This window comes from Pelophylax lessonae (genome assembly GCF_965119305.1).
Source record: "Pelophylax lessonae genome assembly, chromosome: 7".
Taxonomy (NCBI): domain Eukaryota; kingdom Metazoa; phylum Chordata; class Amphibia; order Anura; family Ranidae; genus Pelophylax; species Pelophylax lessonae.
The window spans coordinates 189,527,705-189,549,662 of NC_138774.1; the positions used below are offsets into that span (position 1 = coordinate 189,527,705).

At 42.0% G+C, this 21,958-nt stretch overlaps 1 protein-coding gene across 2 annotated transcripts in view; it reads left to right on the forward strand.

Annotated features, from left to right (window-relative positions):
- Window positions 1–21,958, forward strand: part of SARDH (sarcosine dehydrogenase) — a 164,972-nt gene that overhangs the window by 83,635 nt on the left and 59,379 nt on the right. For both annotated transcript variants that reach the window (XM_082264400.1, XM_082264401.1), the window contains exons 12-16: window positions 1,297–1,380; window positions 2,885–2,998; window positions 10,300–10,438; window positions 14,213–14,326; window positions 20,133–20,280. In XM_082264400.1, coding sequence (XP_082120526.1) covers window positions 1,297–1,380; window positions 2,885–2,998; window positions 10,300–10,438; window positions 14,213–14,326; window positions 20,133–20,280 — 599 coding nt within the window. The remainder of the gene's footprint in view (window positions 1–1,296; window positions 1,381–2,884; window positions 2,999–10,299; window positions 10,439–14,212; window positions 14,327–20,132; window positions 20,281–21,958) is intronic.

Genomic DNA, 21,958 nt, shown 5'->3' on the forward strand with positions numbered 1-21,958 from the left:
AACAATTTTATTACATATACAGTGTTAAAAACAATCCAACAAGGAAAAAATATAAATGAAAAAGACAAAGTGCTGTATCAGAGCCAGTGAACAGTTATATGAGCATACATATAGTTTTGGTGATCCAAAGAAGTGTGGATTTCCAAATTTCGAGGTGTGTCTACCTCTACCTCAACATGTTTCGTGGCGGACCACTTCATCAGGAGGGTTTTAATGTATACACACAATGCTCATTCTGGTTTACTAGGCTCACAAGGATCACAGATCACTGTGTACAACCATCAAATCCTCTCACCGGCGAACATGGGAGACACAAAGATTTGCTAGTTGTCACATATGGTAATAAACAGATCCAGGAGGTCCCCCACCAGGGAATGTATCATTGCTGAAAATCTGCTTATCAGGGCCAGAGGTAGTTGGAAAATAGGCAGGTTTTATAGAGGCTCACGGTCTTGGGATGAGTCTTTACATCTTATTCCACAGACGGCTGGATCGTCTGATTGTAGGCGGCCGCTGATGGATACTGAGAGACCCGGGTGGAGGATCAGGATCAGATAGCGTTCACAGTTGCTTTGATGAACTGTTATAATCACCAAATTCAACAAGTACCTCTTCTACCTAAGTTTCTTAGTGTGGGAAAGCATTCTTTGTAAAAACATGACACCCTGAAAAAGTTGACTGTGTCCACCTCTTTCTTTAAATCACACTGAAGAAAAGCTGAACGTTTATAAGAAGCAGAATGTGGAAAGGTCCTTCTGTATGAAAAGCTGAGAATTTGTGTTTTTAGTTGCTCAGCTGTGCATGAGCAATGATCACATGTAGATCTTGATTTTTAGAATTCTTTTATATTTCGGGCTGTTAGAGACATGAAAAATCCATAAACAATAAAATGTTTTTTCATCACGAAAATTGCTTACATCCTAAATGTTGGGTTTGGTGTTGGGTGTGGGTATGTGTGCTTGTTAACTGAGTCGCATGGCCATACAATATTCTAATAAAGTCACAAGGTGTTTTTTTATTTATTGCTCATTGATGGTAAAATAGTCTTAAGTAAAGAGTTGTCCTTCCTGATACAAAGAGCCGGTTAAGGCTGTTAAAGTAGCAACCCAGTCCTGCAGATTGCATTGGGAGACGGGAATGGTGGGACCGTGGCCCTAGCTGCTATTTCTTTCCTCTGAAGTACCCAAGACAGATGCCTTTTCTGCCGTCTGGATTAACCTTGCCTGACCTTTAGCCATTTTATTCTTTATCTCAATAGAATTCCAAGTAACATTCTGTACATTGTGATCCCCACAGGAGCTGCTGCATCAGGGCTGCGTATTCCAGGAGCGCCACGGCTGGGAGAGGCCAGGATGGTTTTACAGAGAAGGGTTGGCTCCAGTAAGTTAACAGCTCTTTTGTGGGTTTATTTTAAAAGGCAGCTCAGAAAAAAGGGGCAAGCTACAGTAATGGTTGTACATGAATATGGAGATAATTTTGGTGCTTTTCTGTTAATAAATGTCTGGTGCACCGCCATCTGCTGTGTTTTACTGCTCACAGATAATGGCTTGGAAGTTGAATGCCAAGATAGAAGATGTAATCATAGCACAGTCCCACTGATCTGTGTTTGTGGTCCATTTGCTCCTATTGTTCTCTGTGGGATACAGGTTTAGAGCAACAGTGCCAATTACTCAAACCTGGAACTTATAACTGTTGGCCATATCTTTTTTAGAATCTGTTATTTTCAGCTGCAAAGCTGAAGCACTGCAAGGCTTAAGCCTAGTAAATACCACTAGTTTTTTTCACTCAATCCAGCGGGTTGAACAAAAAAAAACTGACAGCTTAGGTCGGAGCCGCTCTACTAATAATCTGATGTTAGTACAACGATCTCCCCTGCTGTTCTATTGTATTCTTGCAGGGGACAGCTCCCCCAGCCAGAAAACTCCGGTCAGCGCTCTCAGCCATTGGTCGATCACCAGACCTTTTTTGGTCATGCGCTTCTGTTGGACTGGCTGCCATACACATGGGCCGAATGTCGGTCGGTTTCTATTCAACCGGCCCAATGCTGGCCAACATTCAGCCCGTGTGTACTGGGCAATTTATAGGCTATTTTATCTCTAACAACCAGTCAGATTATACTGTGAATTTTCTGATCGGTGCTAGAAGCGTGGAAGGAGGAGTCCACTGCCAGAAGTCCACTGCCAGCAGTAAATCCTACAGCCATCTGATTGCGATGATCACATTAAAATGGACTCCGCTGGTCTAAAGCAGGGGTCTCCAAACTAGGTCAGCAAAGTTCAGTCTCTGTTGACGTCCATCATTCAGTCATGTGCAAGTAAAAATACTGTATATTTTTATTTCCTTGCGTGTGATTGTGTATTCCTTTCAAAGTGAAGCTTCACTTAGTTTACTAAGCTCTGGAGCAAATTGCTTTGCAGAGTGCAACTACACTTGCAAACGTGCACTGTCTGTTTGCCTTTAGTAAATCAACTCCTTTGTATCTAAGTTAAGATGCAATTAGGCAGATATCTTAAACCAGATATAACTTTTGGCCATCCTGCTGTGTCTGGGCCCAGCTTCACCTATACATTTTCATGGCTGCACGAAGCACAGGAAGGAGAACACTTAATGGTTCACTGAAGCATAGACTTTTTTTTGTTTAAATTCAATTTTGACATACTGAGGATGGGGAGAGGCCGCCTCACACATCTGCATTTTGAATTGTTCTACATGTGAATGACTATCAGAGCCAGAGGAACGACATAACAACACAATCAGTGTTTTATCCCAGAAAGATTTTTCCCAAATATTCTTATTAATCTATAATAATGTAGTAATTATATAAGCAGCTAATGCTTTGATTTCTTTTTTAAGTCATCCTTTAATATGTTTTATTTCTCTGTAGGTTCGAGATTATGATTATTATGGAGCATATGGTGTTCAGCCACACAAGGATTACACATACAGCACACTTCTGGAGAAAGAGTATACATTTGACTTCCCCCCACACCATGATGTGGTATGTGGAACCAGGGGTCTGGGAGAGTATGACTTTGTGTGTGTGTTTGAGGGGGCGTGGGGGCTGCTTATTTAAAATTGGGGGCACATTATGGGCTCATTGCATATGTATGAATACACAGTAAGCAGGGATGACCCAAGGATGGGAAATCACCCTATAATCCCTCAATCCTAACAGAGCTGTCAGTCATCTATATAAGGAATCCTAGATGCATGTCTTCTTTTCTTTCTACCTCTTAGAGATTTATTAAGCTGGGAACCCATTCTCCATAATGAATGGGCTGCAAAAACAATAACCATAGCAGACCATGGTGAATATGTATACATACTTGTTTTGATTCGCTAAGTGGTTGATTCATCTCAAATTATTATAAACTACAATAGAATGTGACTGATATTTCACAGGTCATTGACAGAGACATTGTAATGGTAGCTCTATCTTGCCTCTGGTGGCTTATCAACAAATATGTACAGCTTATATCAGGGGTCTTCAAACTTTCTAAACTAAGGGCCAGTTTGCTGTCCTTCAGGCTTTAGGGGGGTCGGAATGTGGCCAGTAGGATTAGAAAATGCTCTAGTGTCAGTGGAAGTAAACCATGCCCCATCATTGGTTTTAATGGGAGGATTAGTGACTCATTGTTGGTATGAGTGGGAGGAATAAAACCCCATTAATGGTGTCATTGGGAGGAATGATGCCCTATCATCGGTATCAGATGGAGAAAAAGTGTCCCATGGGCCGGATAAAGGCAAGCAGCGGGCCGCATCTGGCCCCCAGGCCACAGTTTGGAGACCACTGGTATATATTATAGCACATTTTATATTATAACCAAAATAAAATAGCAAACCTCTAAAAATGTAACATTTACATTAAACACTGCAATAATATCTGAAAAAATGCACTCACTGATAAAACACTATACTTTCTCTTTAAAGCGGAGTTCCGGGCAGAGAATCGTTTTTTTTTTTAACATACCCCCGGGACAGTCAGGGCTAGCACATTCCACAATGGCTAGCCTCTGATCTGTCCCGGTTCGCACTTACCTTTTAGAAGAAATACTTACTTAGAAGTTTTCTTCCACAGCGTTTCCATCTCGGTTGTGGGCAGCTGAAGCCGGCGCGGTCCTCTTCTCCGTCTTCTTCCGCGTCTTCGTGTCCCAGAATGCGCTGCACCGGCCCCTCTCGTCACTTCCGGTGCGGCGCCGCATTCCTAAACAGCTTCTGGGCATGCCCAGAAGCTGTTTAGCAGGGGAATGCGGCGTCGCCCGGAAATGACGAGCGGGGCCGGTGCGGCGCATTGATTCCTGGGAGCTATGACGTTTAGCTCCCAGGAATCATCGCGAGGCAGGAAGTGACGGGGTGAGCCGCGGCGCTGTCATAGGTGAGTATTTACGATCGTCAATAAAAAGGTGAGTAAACAAAAAAAAAAAAAATAACTATCCAATTCCTTTTCAGGTGCGGCATACCTAGCGGAGGGGCACAAAAAAAAAAAATCTTTTTTGTGCCCGGAACTCCGCTTTAACCCTTTACCTAACCCCTGAACTGTTAACCTGAACTGGGATGCTTACACTGTTCCCACACCTCAGGCATAATATTTACCACAACAATAGAAGTGGCAAAGTTTCCCTTATGATGAAAATGTAAAGCTTGTGGCAAACTGTCAGCACCAAAATCTTGGCCTAAAAATGAAATGAATCAGTGTTGATCCAAGACAGGTATCCTTTCTTTTAAAAGCACTAGCATACATTTCTAAGTCTATTTGTAACTTTTCCAAGTGACCAGCTGGATACGGTATATTCTTGCTGTCGCGCATTCCTTGCTGGCGCTGTCTTCATTACCCCTAAAAATAGCTTTTTCTAATTATTCCATTCCTTGTTAATTTAAAGCAACAACTTTCCCTCCCCACAGCTTGCAGATTGCCAAACATTTGGCCTGCTATTTTTTCCTGCCTGACAGTTTTGTTTCGGCATGGGAAAATTAAACCTCTGAAAATTGTCACTAATTGTCGCCACATTAATAGAGTTCTGTGACCTGCAGGAAATCATTCAGCCTGCGGACGAAAAGGATCGGTAAAGCTGAAATGACAGTTACATTACATTATGCAAGGGAGCTGCTGATAACATTTAATGCATATAAAGTTTCTCACTCAGCAAAAGAAAAGCAGGTATTTGGCATGTATGTCATTTTTCTGTTCAACCCTTTGTTTTACATTTTCTTCCATTTTAAGCAAATGAAGCTTAAGTTATACCTATCATTAGAAAGGTATGAGCCATTGATTGGTTTCTCCTGAAAATGTAATTTAGCTAGCCTTGCTAGTCTGGTTTAGATACCTTTAAATCACTAACCAATAACTGAGGCTAAAATAGCCTCAGCAGATATCATTAACTAGGATTGCTATACAGTACTGTAGCTAGAATCAGTCTTTCGAAGTCAAACTCTGATAAGTTCTTCTAGCTTCAACACAAGAGCATATAGATGTGTCAGTGCATGCAAATACTGGGGTCCCAGCATTGTCTGGCTGCACAGTACATTATGCAGGTGCAAACTGCATTTGATAAATACAGATAAATGTAGTGTTTGTATAATTTGGGAACCTCTTTAACCACTTTACTACTAGAGCATTTTGCTGTCTTACGTCTGGGCCACTTTTTGCGATTCGACGCTGTGCGACTTTAACTGACAATTGCGCGGTCATGCAACGGCGTACCCAAACGAAATTTATGTCCTTTTTTTCCCACAAACAGAGCTTTCTTTTGGTGGTATTTGATCACCTGTGCGATTTTTACTTTTTGCGCTATAAACAAAAAAAGAGCGTTTATTTTGAAAAAAATAACAATATTTTTAACATTTTTTTTATATGAAATTCCCCCCAAAAAAGATGTAAAAACCAATTTTTTTAAAATTTTTGGCCAATTTGTTTTCTGCTACCCATGTTTGGTAAAAAAAATCGCAATAAGCGTATTTTGATTGGTTTGCGCAAAAGTTATTGCGTTTACTAACTATGGGAAAGATATCTGTCATTTTTGGTGTTTTTTTTTAACGCGTAATGGCGGCGATCTGCGATTTTTTTTTTTGCGGGACTGCGACATTGCGGCGGACAGATCGGACCCTTGACTGACATTTTTGACACTTTTGGGGGTACCAGTGACATTACTGCAGTAATCAGTGCTATATATATGCACTGTTACTGTAAAAATGACACTGGCAGGGAAGGGGTTAATTTTATTGGAGAGGGAGGGGTTAATGTATGCCTGGTACTTACTAACGTGTGGGGGGGGGAGGTGACTGAGTGAGCCAGGGACAGATCGGATGTCCAGCTATGCTGAACACTCCGATCTGTCACTCCCTGTCACTTAGGAGATCCGCCCGCTCTGTTTACACAGGCGGGCGGATCTCCAAACTGGATTCCCCGACGATCGGGGCAGAGCAGCGGCCCGACTCCCGCCTACAGGGGGAGGAGTCTGACGACGTAGGTCTACGTGGTCAGACGATAACGAGCCACTTTGCCGCAGTAGTACTACGGTACTCAGCGGTAAAGTGGTTAAGAATGCTATAAAAGTAAATAAAGTAAAACAGTAAAAGTAAAGAGACTACATTTGAGATGGAGTAGAGGTTTTGGGTCTCCCTAAACCCAAAGGAACCCTTGTGATTTTTTACTGTACTTAAAGTGTTACTAACCCCATAACAGTAAAATTAGTCTACAGTCCAGTCAATAGTCCTACTCAAATCATCAGTACTGGTATATATTCTTTCCTATGTGCTGCCAACACAGAGTATTTTAACCACTGTGGCAGCATGTAGAAGGTCAAAAAGTAAAAGTCAGACTACATATCAGTAATAAATAAAAAAAAAGGTTTATTTGGGCTTTAAAGAGTTATTAAACCCACAACAGTAAAATCAATGTGTATATGCAGTAAAGCATGCTTGTTATACTCACTGTGGAGCCTAAGTTATCAATACTTCACTTTGTGTAAAAAGGCTGTTTTATCCTGTCTTCTCTGATCCTTACCTTCTTCCACGGTCCCCAATCCATCTCCTAATAAGGCAGAGCCTTTTGAGTCACTCTGCACATGCTCAGTTTGGTATGTATTGCTAGAAAGCTTTTTTTTTTTCCTTGGAAGAGTACATGTGATCAGCAGAGGGCCAATTAGCACTGTCCAGACAGAAGTTCAGGAGTCATGCAGCTTCATAGGACAATCAGAGGAGAATGAAAACTTCTCCTACAAGCTTTAACTAGGCACTGATAGAAGTCACAAGACTGCTATATACTTCTGATAAGAGAATGTATTCAGCAGCTTATATTTACTAAAATAATTGCATTTCTATGTTCTGTGTACTGTGGGAGACCAGATATAGTGAATGCAGGGTCCTGGGTTTTTTTCCTATGAACCCCTACACACTTAGTTACACTCTCTGCTTTAAGATATTCAAACAATCTATAACAATGTTATATTTGTTTATTCATTGCTATTCATTTGACAACAGTTTTACTTTCTTTGCTCATATCTAGCCCAGTCTAGTTTTTATTTCTTTGTTTTATGTATGAAAAATGAGGTGATAAGATTCAATCTGCGCCTTTGCAAAGTTGCACCTCTTGCTGAGGGAGTGACGTGTGCCGCCATCCAATGCTGCGTTTAATCCTGGAAGCTTTGCTTGGTTAAGAATACGTAGGTTCTATTCTGTGCCACATGCTTTGACAAGATCCTGAGATCAGGAACAATGCACGTTAGCGGGAGAAATTCCACATGACAGCCTGACAATCTCTTAGCTGTGTGGATGGATTCCCGTTATAATTAGCAAGCTGTAGGGTTTTCACCTACCTTGCATCTGGAGTACAGCAAAGGCTTATTTATTAAAGCAACATAAGGAACAGCAGTGATGCTCTAAGCATGGTAACCCACAGAAGCCAATCACTTTATAATTTTACCAGTTTAGGGTGATCAGAACAGGGAAAGTCAACTTTTGATTTGGTTCCTATTGGTTTACGCTCACTCTCTTCAACTTTGGACCTAGCATCAGATATATTTGTATTTATTACTTCTTACAGAAATCGCAGTATTCCCCCCCAAAGCCTTCATCTACTTTTCAGATTAGCAGTATGGCGCTAAATCATTTCAGATTTTAACCAGGGCCAGCATCTATATACTGGGCTGAGATGCCAGCTCACAGATGACACAATTGTGTGATGTAAATCCTGGTGCCTGTGTTGTTCAATTCCTGACACAAATCAGCCCCTCATTGCAGCGTCTTATCTTGTGACTTTCTGCAAAGTTTCAATGTACCGGATCAGTGATACTAAAGAAATCCAAAAAAAATGAACTTACCCAGCACGCTGCCTAGCTAGTCAAGCATTAATGTAGGTTTTTGTTGCAAACATTGGAAATACATATATACTGTATGAGAAGTCAGGCTGCCACATCAAGGCACCTCTGCTAAGCGTGGTCCCTAATTCAAAACTATAGGACATTTCTAGCAATGCAAAAAATTTAGAGCAGGCTTGCCGGGAGGCAGCAACTCACCTGAAGCCCTACATCTCTCAAGGTGGCCGAAGACCACCAGGGTCTGTCTGCATCTGTTCTAATAAAGCAGCAGTGGCTGAAACTCAGATCAATGGAAAGCCCAAGTCAGCCCCTTGCATCCCAGTGTCTCCTTCCCCACTGTATGTTTTTTTTATTTATTTTTTTACCATTTTTAAAAGTCTTCAAGCTATTTAACTGACACACACAAGGTCCTCTTCTTCCCATTTTTTCCCAGTGGTCCTTGATTATGCAGAGGGGGGCTCAGATAAAAGATGAAATTAGCATTTCTCTCTGCATCATTACACTGTGGATTGCTGCCTGCCATGGTGTCTCCTTAGTCTTCTGGGCATGTACATACTCTTTCTGTGTGGAGTCCTTCCTGACACCTTCCAAAACTAGGCATCTGTCACCCGCCCTCCCTTTTAGATCCTGCAGAGAGAGGTCAGTTTATGCAAAACAGACTAAAGAAAACTTTCTCAGCATCATGGAAGCTAAACTGGCTTACTTATTCAGATCTGCTCAGCCATGATATGCTAAAGAGGAGGAGTGGCCACACACAGTCGAAATTCAGATCTGCGTATGTGTACCTGCAGTCAGTGCTGTATCTTGGCCTAGGCCAACAAGGCCCAGGCCTAGGGCGGCACTTTGAAGGGGGGCAGCAAAAAAGCTGCACCCCGCACGAAAAATGAACAGCCTACTCCCAGCTCCCACACGAAAAGGGTCCCCACTGGCTTGCGCTACACTTTTAGTATAGTGCCAGTCTTATGGGGCAAATTGGGCCGGAGGGCAGGGTCCAGGAGGCAAATCAGTCTGGCACCCCCATAAAGCGGTCACACTGCTACCTGCGCTGTGATAATATCCACCGTTGAGGACATTTGGACAGACCGCAGACAGGAAGGGGTGGGTCGTATTTAAATTAGGGGGTGCCCAAGTTTAGTCAGGCCTAGGGCAGCACAAAACCTAAATAGACCACTGCCTGCAGTTAAAGGCACAAGCTATATAAGAGGGTTATATATTGTACATTCAAAAACAATGCTGTGGTTTGTTGTGTGGCCAATTTATACACAGTATAGACAGTACCTAGTACTCCAGGGAAATATAAAAATAGATCGCTCACTAATTTTCTGGAAATTGATTGCTTTCGGTAAATATATCTGCGTACTTACACAGCACAGTCTTCAGTCAGCAGAGATGATATTTTTGAATTAAAAACAACACTCTCCAGTTGCAAAAGGTCATTCTTTATGGTCTTCCGTTAAATAAAAATGTGGCCGATTGGCTTTACACAAACGTAGACCTTCCACAATATGTCACCATAGGCAATGTACTGTATCTCACAAGATTGCTACCCAGAGAAAAGATGTAACAGACCCACTGGTGACAGGTCAGGGAGCACTGCTATATCATGCTCATGTACTTTGCCATATTTGCAGCTATAAAGAATTTATTTCAATGGTTTATTCAGCTTCTTGGCTTTCAAAAAGCCTGGTATTTACAGAGGGAAAAATGAGAACAGATTTTCTACTTCAAATCTCGTTTTGCTGGTAGTATGGAACAGTGCTACATGCCAGAAAAGAGTTACAATTTATTTTTAGTAACCTTTCTGTGTCTTTATCACCTGACAAAAAGTTCAGGATGACTCACTTTTTACTTTTTTTTTTTTTTTACAGTTTATTTCCATCTCTGTTTCTCTTGCTTAGTGTTCAAAGCTCCTGATCTCTCCCGTCTCCCCCCCCCCTCCCCCATCAATGTTCATCTGTTGTGTTTGACACACTGTCATTTTTAGATCAAGAACGAGTGCCTTGTGTGCCGGAATGCCGCTGCTGTCTTCGACATGTCCTACTTTGGAAAGTTCTACCTTGTTGGACCAGATGCCAAGAAGGCGGCGAGTTGGCTCTTTACTGCGAATGTTGACAAGCCCCCAGGTATTCTCCGAGGATAGCTAGAAGTGTGACGCTGAAGTCACTGTACAAACAAGTGCCGAGGAGACAACCTCACCTTTGTCTCCTAAATGACAGGCTGAATTATGTCAAAAAGATATTAATAACATTCATATACACATGTGTAAACCTTTCAGATGGTAATAAAAGTAGAAAATATTTATAGATGTCCAGGCAAACAGATCAATACATATAAGGTAGTTTGTTTGGAGTATTGTTGGTGTGGTCTATGTACGTGCCCGTGTTGTCTGTGTGTGTTTGGCTGGCTTAACCCAAAACAGCATATAAACAAAGCGTTCTGTATAGGTCACAGAAAAAAGGAAGGTTATTTTGTCAGCAATAACATAGCGGGCTCTAAATTAGGTGAACATAGACATTTATTTTGAAAAAATAGGAGATGTGGTAATAACATCCGTGCAATAAAGATATCAGTGGGGACAAGAAACAAGACATACATAACATGTGACTAACAGTGACAAAAACCGGCCGGCAAAATACTGTTGCATCAAGAATCTAAATACTCATATGATCAATCAAATGTTGGTTGCAATAATGGTGATTCTTGAAGGGGCTCCTTGGGGGGCTGTGGGTCGCCAGTGGGGCTGATGGCCATACTGCACAATTGTATTGAGTGTTGAATCCAGTGAGGTCACTCTTTTTTGTGCTATTAGTTTTTTCTATGACTTTATGGGGAGACGTCCAGACGAAGCTACGCAACAGGAAGCGAAACGCGTCAACGTCACAGCCCGGCGGCACATCCCTTCACCACTCCTAACAGGCGTCGGATCGCTCGGGAGAGCAGAAGCCGAAGGCAGCACGCACGGAGACCGGCAGCGACAGGACACGAGTAATCGCTCTACGGACCATCCATGAGGTACTGTGTGCTCCTAAAAGCAGGGGTGAAGAAACGGCCGAAGGGCCGTCAGAGCAAGTGAGATACCACTTACCGCACTGAACCGTCATTTCTTACATGCCGGTTTTTGTCACTGTTTGTCACATGTTATGTATGTCTTGTTTCTTGTCCCCACACTGATTGTACCCACTGATATCTTTATTGCACGGATGTTATTACCACATCTCCTATTTTTTCAAAATAAATGTCTATGTTCACCTAATTTAGAGCCCGCTATGTTATTGCTGAAAAAATAACCTTCCTTTTTTCTGTGACCTATACAAAACAGATCAATACACAGGTAAATTAAATATACTGTGGGGAAAATAATGATTTGGTCCCTTGGAGATTTTGTAATTTTGCTTACTTACAAAGAAATGAAGGATCCATAATTTTTTATCATGGGTGTATTTTAAAGTGGAGCTCCAATCACCTGTGGTAAATAATAAAAGTCAGCAGCTACAAAACGTGTAGCTGCTGACTGTTAAAAACAGTCACTCACCTGTCCCAGGATCCATTAGTGAGTTTACCCCAGGCGGTCTCACTTGCTGTCTTCGGTCCCCTGCACCAGCATCTTCACTATGGGCACCTGGCTGTGACAGCTTGCGGCTTCACAGCCGGGTGCCCACTGCACATGCGTGAGTTACGTTGTGCTTTGTGAGTGGTGGATGCAGTCTTCTAAAACCTGTCAGTGTCCCAAAAGACTGCAGGGGGGGGGGGGGAGGAGAACTTCAGTTTCTGAGCACAACAGAAATGGGAAGCGGGTACCTGTCAAAATCGGGTACCCCCCCCCCCCCTTCTGTAAAAGTGCCAATTGTGCAAGAGGACAAGTGGGGACAAGTCCTTAGAGTGGAACTTCCCCTTTTGGGTGGAGTTCCACTTTAAATGATAGAGACAGAATATCAACCAAAAATACATTACTTTAATGTGCTTCTTTTTGAGCCACTCCTTGGTGGTAAGTTTTGGGTCATTGTCATGCTGGAAGACTAATCCACAACCCATCTTTAGTGTTCTGCTGAGGGAAGAAGATTCTAATCCAAGATTTTGCAATACATGGCCCCATCTATTGGCCCTTCAATGCAGCAAAGTCGGCCTGTACCTTAACAGAGAAACAACCTCAAAGCATAATATTTCCACCTCTGTGCTTGACTGTAGGAATGGTGTTCTTAGGGTCATAGTCAGCATTTTTCTTCCTCCAAACATGACGAGTCGAGTTAATGCCAAAGAGCTAAATTTTGGTCTCATCTGACCACAGCACCTTCTCCCAATCCTTCTCTGAATCATTTAGATGTTCATTGGCAAACTTCAGATTGGCCTGTACATGTGCCTTCTTGAGATGGGCCTTGCGTGCACTGCAGGATTTCAATTGCCTTGAGATCATTCACAAGCTCCTCCAATGTAGTTCTGGGTTGATCCCTCACTTTTCTCATGATCATTCGTACCCCATGAGGCGAAATCTAGCATGGAGCTCTAGACAGAGGGCGATTGATGGTTATTTTGTATTTCTTTAATTTGCGAATAATCGCTCCAACAGTTGTCTCCTTATCACCAAGCTTCTTGCTGATGGTCTTGTAGTCCATTTCAGCCTTGTGCAGGTCTACAATCTTGTCCCTGTCGTCCTTTGACAGCTCTTTGGTCTTGCCCATCATATTGAGGTTTGAGTGGGAGAAAGAGATTCTGTGGACAGGTGTCTTTTATACGCATAACGATTTGTCGTTAGGAACACCTTTTTAAATTGACAGGACTAATCGGTGTACCACATGAGCACATACTGTAGCCAGTCTGTTGGAATCAGAATTATTGTTGGTTGGTAGGGGATCAAATGCTTATTTTACTCACTGAACTGCAACTCAATTTATAATATTTGTATCATGTTTTTTCTGGATTTTTGGTTAATATTCTGTTTCCATCATTTCAAATACACATATGAGAAAACTTATAGACCCTTCATTTCTTTGTGGGTGGGCAAACTTCCAAAATCTGCAAGGATTCAAATAATTATTTCCCCCACTGTATTTGAAGTGAAGGGGACCAGGATCACACAGCTGACTGAACAGAATTGTGATCCAGAACCCCTGTCAAACAGTACAGCCAGGTCTGTTCTTCATTGAAGCTAAGTTATGTAGCTTGCTCACTGATCACCCCTCACCCCCCCCCCCCCCCAACCCCAGGCTTCAGATTTGACAGTAAAGAAGCATTATCACACTAATGAGGTCATCAATTTACATAGATCTGTCTCTCTGTCAGTCAGCGCCCTGTGTTAGATTGACAGCTCTGTGCAATGTCACATACTCAATGTGTTAATCCAAAAAATGCTGAGGGTTTACTACTACTTTAATTATTATAAGGAAAACATTTGGGATTTTTTTATAGCAGTGCCCTGGGATACAAATACATAGTCAGATATAAAAGTACCATTTATTCATACAAAGAAATATTTTAAATATTGCACATATTATCACATACTGTATAACACACATTAAAAATGCTTGGTGCATACAAAATGTCTCGTGTATGTTGCTTTTTACCCAACTCATAATACAATTTGCAGCATACTGTTTATAATACAATTTCACCAATTTCAACCTTTACATACATTTTTGCTTTCTGGCTGGGTAATTTGGTGCAGGAAGGGGGCAGATGCCTCTTGCTCTAGAAATACCGCAGAACAAGTGGCTGCCCAGCACAGCTACCAAAGTGTCAAATATCTAATTTCCTGTCCAGGAGAGGAAACCTTTACATAATAGTAAACCTAAAATAATAACATGGGTTGCATATGAATAATAATAATAATAACTATTACATAATAGAAAATGTAATAGTAAAAGTTTGCTATAACTTTAATCCAGTCATTTTTGCCTGTTCAGGTTCTACTGTATACACCTGTATGTTAAACAAGAACGGTGGAACGGAAAGTGATCTCACAGTGAGTACAATAACCCCAGAGAAGTCGCCCTCTGCCCTGGCACCTGACTTTGAAGGTATGTATTAGGTAAGATCAAGCCTGTAGTAATAAGAATTTAAATATACATTCTTTTTGCTCAGGGCTTACCTAATTTTCTTTTGTTGGTGGCATTTCCATCTGCTGCCATAGTGCTATCTGCCATAGAGGGTCCTCTTGTTCCAGCATCAACCAATGCAGTTTTCAGAGATGGAGGCTGCTTAGCAAAAAATCATGTAAAAAGAGGCCGACATTTTTTTGCTGCTGGAATGTACTCTTTTGTTATCTTTCTATTTCGTGGTGAAAATTATAATAAAAATGATTGAAATAGAAAACAACAACAGCAACAACAAAAACAATACACACCCTATCAATTAGAAAAAAGAACCCATCTAATCTCTTATTTGCATACGTTCACAAATAACCAATGTGGAGCTCCATGTCTCCGTCAAAGCATCTCCGTAAAGTGGAACTATACGTCATATGACCACCACAAGCCAAAAATGCTATTTAGTTCATTTTTAATATTAAAAGAAACTCACCCATCCATCCATGTCTCCATGCTTTATTTTGGTGAGAAATCACTTTGAAAAACACCCCCTAGCATCTCTGGCAGTGGCCATCTTGAGTAAGGGCAAATGTTTCATGTAGCATTTACTTTCTGGAATCTACCTGCCCCTAGCTCAGGCATGCACGTTGGAGAAGGTGTGCTTAGCTGAGAAAGCTTCTCCTCCTCTACTGAAGACTCCTGGGATGTATGACAATATTTGCTAGGCTTGGAAACCAGGAAGTAACTGAAGAACTGTAAAAAGAAAAAGTATAAAACAAGCAATTATGTACTTTTCTATCCATTTATTAATGCTAATAGCATAAGGATTAAAGTCAGAGGCGTAACTAGACCCTTCAGGGCCCTGGTGCAGGAAACCATGGAGGGCCCCCCTGACCCCCCCTCCCCCTTCTATCTGAGCTCTGGGCTTCCAGTTCTGGGAGGGCATCCACAGACATCCTCCCAGAATCCTACCTCCGCTCTGACTGCGATGTCCTTCAGACTATCAAAGTGGCCCTTTACTATGTGATCAGCTGATCATATGTAAACATACTTGTTGTTTATCGGCACTCCTTTCTTCCCACCCTGTGTCTGTGTGAGGAAAGGAGAGTCATTAACCAGCAAGACTGTCAGTACGTTGTTTACACTGATTATCAGGGCTCTGAGCATCAGTGTCCTGATTATCAGTGCAACCCCATCAGTGCTGCCTTTAAGTGCTCATGAATGCTCATCAATGTCACCTATCAGTGCTCATTAATGCTGCCCATCAGTGCCACTTATCAGTGCTCATCAATGCCGCCTATCAGTGCTCATCAATGCCGCCTATCAGTGCTGCCTATTAGTGCAACTTAGTGCTCATTAATGCCATCAAGGCCTATCAGTGCCACGTATCATTGCCTCATCAGTGCTGCCTATCAATGCCCATCAGCAGTACTCTGAGCTGAGAGTGTCCCTCTCATACAGCTCAGACTTAGGGCCTGCACTGACAGTTCCCCCTCCCTCCTACCTCGCACAGATAGGAGACAGCCGATCAGCTTCTTCTCCTGCCCCTCCCCTGTGTGCACTGCAGGAAGTGTGAATGATCCAATTCAACTGCTGAGCCTCACCCTTCCCTTCCTTCACAGGAGAGGGGCGGGAGGAGAAGGAGCAGATAGACTGTCTCCTATACATGCGAGAGAGGAGGGACTGTAAGTACAGGCTCTGAGCCAGTGACAGAATAGGCGGGCGGGGGCGGACCCTACCAGTGACAGAACAGGCGGGGATGGGCAGGGCAAACTTTTCCAGTGACAATGGACAGGCAAGCAGGGAAGGACCCCCTCACAGTGCCTCCCCCACAGTTGCGGAACTCCAGGGCCCAGTCGAAAGTGCGACTGCTGAGACCCTGGTAGTTCCACCACTGATTAAAGTAGTCAATGTTGATTGAGAGAGTGAAGTTCCCCTTTAATACACAGACCTTCTTTAATCAGTGAGAATGCAATAGTGCAACATGTATATCAGAACTTTACTAAGTGCTTTCTCTGTGTACCTCCTTGATTTAGTTCTACTTTCTAACTTGGGTTTCACTTTTTCTGATTTCATGGGTAAGCTCTGCCATCGATAATCTTCCTGTCCAAAGGCAGTGGTCTTACTGGTCACCAAGGCTTTCATAGACACTGAAATTGCAGATGGCAGGATTTAGCTAAGAAGTCAGGAGTCAAGCTCTAGTCAAAAAAAGTGCATCTAAATCAGGGAGGAATACACAAGAAACTTTTCCGAATAATAACAATAATGAAAGATACAATGGCGTGGTGTCTGCACTCAACAACATTTTAGAACGCAATTTTAAAACAAAGCACAAGTTCATTTGAATTAAATTGGGAGCAAGCTTATCCTGGAGTTACCCCAATACTACCTGGTGCATGCTACATAAAAACCTCTGACATCGTAAAATGCAGCAGAAGATTCTTCACGTACATATAATAAAGAACTTAAAAAAATTAATTTAAAACTGCATTGGCATTTCAGTGTCTAACTGTAATTGCTGCCTGGATAGGCCCTTAAATCAACCAGTCAACTGTACAGATTGCTGCATCTTGTTTTCCAGTGACCCTGGTCAACTGATCACGCAGCTATTGTGTATGTTGCCCAGCTCCAGCAGAGATGAGGGACGCTAAATATCTTACCAATGTTCCCTATTGTCTTGTTCTAGATACCGCCCCAGGCAGTGGAGCTGGCGGTCTGCAAGAATTGCAGACAGCTATGTGCCAAAGGCACAGCAGAAACATTTGTCTTTACAAGTTAACCCATTCAAGTGGCAGTGCAAAACTGAAAGCAACTCTGATTGGATGCACACAGCTGTGACACACATGGCCAACTCCATGGAGGCTGGTGATTGGTTATTCCATTATCCTGACTAATGCATGTGTAGTGATGACTCCATAAGGAGACGCTGGAAATAAGTGGGTTCTCCTACCTGTCCCATGGCTACCTGCCTTATGTCTGGATCTAATAGATCACTGACAAACCACTAATAATAATCAGGGTCAAGGCAGTAGGTCCTTTTTAATATTTACTGCAGTTGTCAAACTAGAGAAAGGGTTTGGGCATGCAAGATACCCTAGAAAAGTGCAAAAAGCAGAGATATACTGAATCAGCAGTAGGTCCTATGACAGCCACCTCTAAAGTATATACTGATAAATATGTAACTCCTTGAGAGCAGTCACAAGGTTTCCTTGCTCCTGAATCTGACCTTTGTCCCTCTATAAATAACCCAAAATAATCCTCGTGCAAAGATCCCTCTTCCAAGGTCCAGTTGCAGCTTGCCTCTCAGCTCCTTTGCGACCCACTTTAGTCAAGGGTATCACTGTTCAGCCCAGGTTCATTCAGGCACGCACTTCAACAAGCAGCTTTGTATCACCTCATGACTAATGCTGAGTTCAGAACCTACAATTTTCAGGACCTAAAAAGTTTTTTTAAAAAGGCTTCCTTCCAGGAAGTCTATATAATATATATAAAATCTTATAAAACCATTCCACTGAACAACACCATCAGATTTTGACTGAGTCAGATAAACATTCATGACCTAGTGGGTATTCCTTCCCACACGGATTACTGGAATCTCCTTTCAGCAACAGGGAAAAGCAATCAACCCACCAATCTTAGGAAACCCTACAGAACCCAGAAAGAGTACACAGAAGCTCAGGCTTGATACAGCCCAGCCACAGCACACATTTCATTTAGATTGAGACACAAACTGCATAAGGCAGGGTCCCTATATGTGTAATATTTTTTTAAACATTTTCCACAATGGGAGGCTACCTCTGTTGCTCAGCACAGTTTAGTGGACTGCATTAAAACCTGGCAGGGACTTTTACCATTTCCCATCTAAAAATGAAGGAAACCACTAAAGTTTCTGCTGGTGTTCCTCTTTAACCCTTGCATGTTCTGATTATCACAACTGCATTCTTTACTGGGCTATGTATGCCATCTTCAAAAAGCTGCCAGCCAGAAAACAGAAAAAAAGAATTATACAACATTAGCAAAATATATTTCATTGTGACAGAGAATAATCTAGAGCATTGTTTCCTATTTCAATCTCTAACATACTAAACTTCAATTCTTTGATTTATTGTTCATATACTTCAGATTCTCTTACAGTTGACCTGCCAAGTTGTTCCATTTAATCAATGTTATATGAAAGCATAGTGGGGCATAGATTTGTAGAACACTGAATGATATATATTCCCCATTAGTGTCCCTATCTCTGGCAATTCCCTGCACACAGCCATGACCTCGACCCAAGGCTCTCTGTTATTTCTTTGGCTTTGAAGCTCTCATTCTAATCTCTGATGGGAGCACAGAGTGGTACTGTGTGCTCAGTTCAAGGGCTACGCTGCATGACAATTTGATATTTTTACTCTAAAGACCATCTGATGATTCTGCATGTCCTAGATTCATCCCTAAATGTCTTTATGCAACACTAGACTTTTATATGTGTGCCTCTGTATTTTATCCATCCTGAGTCGCCGCTAGTTTTTTTTTTTTTAGTATATATCTTGGATGTCTTTCTGCAATAATTTTCAACTATGTTCCTGTGCACCTGGGAGTTTTAGGTTACGACTAAGAGGGGATTTCTCCATACTTAAAGTGTATTTCCACTTTTGCAGTCAGCATTGTGAAACTCCAACTACGTTTTGTTACTATTCATACGTATACATAAAAATAATTGAAAAATCTTATTAACTTTTTCTAGTTGCTTATGAATAGGACTCTGTAGGAAGCTTGCAATTGTTCACAATAGCTTACAATATGTTATTAGATGACAGATGTAGGATAGACTTTTTTTTTTTAGGAACACCCAAGCCTTAAAATCCTTAAAGTGGTTCTAAAGCAGTGTTTCTCAACCTTTTTTCAGTCAAGGCACCCTTTAAAAATTTTGGACAGCCTCGGGGCACCCTTAAAAAATTATGGACAGTCTTAAGGCAGTCTTAAAAATTATGGACAGTCTTGAGACACCCCATTCTAAAATGTAAAAACTATTAATAGTTTTGCATAACACAGCAACATCCACACAAGTAGGAAACCCAACGTTGGAGGTGATTAATTCTTCCATAGCAAATACACTTTTGCAAACTGGTACCGCCTAGTATTCCACTTCTATTCCTCTTCTCCCTCAATTTTTCTCTATCACTCAGCTAAGCTGCACTTAAGAAGTTTGAAATGGTGCCCAATAGAAACCTGTGGCTTAGAGTAACTAAAAGGCAGCTAAAATCACGGTGCGGTCCTGCCGTGATTGATGAGCAATAAATTGCAGCAACCTGCATCGCGTGAAGCATGGCGCCCAAAAGTAGCTCCTGACAATCGCACCAGAACTGCACTGCGGTTTTAGGTGCTATTCAAATGAATTGCATCTCAAATGTGTGTTCTTCGATTTGTCATTCACACCTTGGCGCTTTGAAATCGTGGGCAGAATCGCGGAAAATCTGAACGCGATTCAAAACACTGAAGTGTGAATGCAGCCTAAGTTTCAATGCAGGACAGCCTCTACCTGTCACATAGGGGTTGATTTACTAAAACTGGAGAGTGCAAAATCTGATACAGCTGTGCATAGAAACCAATCAGCTTCCTTTTTTTTTTTTTTTGTCAAAGCTTAATTGAACAAGCTAAAGTTAGAAGCTGATTGGCTACCAAACTAAAGTTAGAAGCTGATTGGCTAATCAATCCCTATAATTTCAGAAGGGTTATATCAATAGTTACCTGGTAGGGCAATATTATGCACAGAACAGATATTTTAACTTTTACTGACTGGAACATTTTACAGGGGATGGATTCTACCTGGCAATTGGAGGAGCAGTCGCTCAGCACAACTGGAGTCATATCACCAATGTCCTTCAAGATAAGAAATTTAACTGTAAACTTATTGACTGCTCAGAGGACCTGGGGATGATCAGCATACAAGGGCCTGCCAGGTTAGGAAACTAGAAAGATTCTTGCGTACAATGAGTTTTACTAAGTTATACATTATGCATGTAGGGTCCTATGCATTCAGGGACGAATGCCCGAACCGCAGGCTTTCTGGGATCTAAAATGTAGCATAAATTACAATCTGATTGTTGAATCTTCTTTTAATTAAAGAGGGGCTGGGGCCTGCTTGATTGGATAAAAATAAAATGGATTGTTGGCAGGTTCTACAGAAATGTATAATTACAATGTATACAGCTTCCAAAGGTCCTTAAAATGGAGGGAGTGTTCCTCTTTTGGAACCAGATCCCTGTGTCCCTCTTTTCTATTAAAGCGGAACTAAACTTAACTAAATACTCACCTCCTTATTGCAGCAATGCAGCAGTTAAATTTCTCACTGGCCACTGTCAACTTCTCCCCAGTTATTTCTGGGTGCCAGGTGTGATTGACCACCTGGCACCCAGCCTGGGTGCCTCCGCCAAGATACAGCTTCCTCCACTCAGGAACCAGGTATTATAGCTGAGAACAAAAACTAGACGGCACTAGCTTAGGTGCAGACTGGAACTGACTCTATATTGTAAATTCACACAGAATATATACCACACAAAATCAGGTAAGAGCTTGATCACATTATCCTAAAAAATGCAAACTGAAAACAGTAATATAAGTACATCCAACAGTACATCTAATGAACAGCTACCATAAACATAAACTGTAAGCTAAATAACATAATCACATAAACATCCCACAATAGTTTGGTAACAAGGTAAAATGGACACAATGCTGGTCACATCTCCAAGGGGAAGAGTAGACAGACAGAAACAATAGGTGACTTAATTAACAATGGGAATTCACACCTGAGAGGCACACAATAGGGCAATTATACAATGAGAGAAAGATGCCTTAGTAAACAGATTATAGCAGGAGACCCCAGCATTAGGTTGTTTTGAGCTGATTATGTTAACATCTGCTCTAAATCTGGGGGAGGGGGAGCGGCGGGTTCAAGCAGTTAATGCTGGTTTGGGCATAGAAGCCCAAAATCTGTTTCCAGGTCCTAGGTTCCCAGAGTCTGTGTGTGTTGGGGAGACATTGACCCGAATCCGAAGCAAAACCACTCCAAAGATCCCCTGGGCACACACCTCCCAAAGAATAGAGCCCCCTCAAAAACCAGGACCCATAGTCAGTGGGTAAGAGACTACCCTGCAGTCTCCTCCAAAAGCCCCTGTCCCGGTTGGGTCTGTCACACCAGGTTTTCAGCCTCTTGATTGATCGGTCCGGGAATAACACATACACGGGAGTTCATCATTTCAGCACACTGTGGGGAATGCACACTGTGCAATACACACATGCAATCGAAGACTTACGAGGAGGTAGGTAAGTGTTTCCTTAATACAATAGCTAGCAGTAGAGATTCCTCAATCAATGCTGTTAGTGTGGATGGGGGCTTTCTTTCATAGAGCACACAGGCTGAAATTTAAAGACTTCCTTGCATACTCTCATTCTCTTCCAACACTGCTTTGTGCAGCATAGTGCATGCAGGTCTATGTGCTCTCCTGCAGTCCTTATCATACAGGCAGGTGCCACCGCTTTCACATAGCAACGAGGAAACCTGAGAAAAGCAGACAGAGCCAGAACACTGTACACTGATGAACCACAGGAGACTTAACAAAGCAATGGACCGGAAAT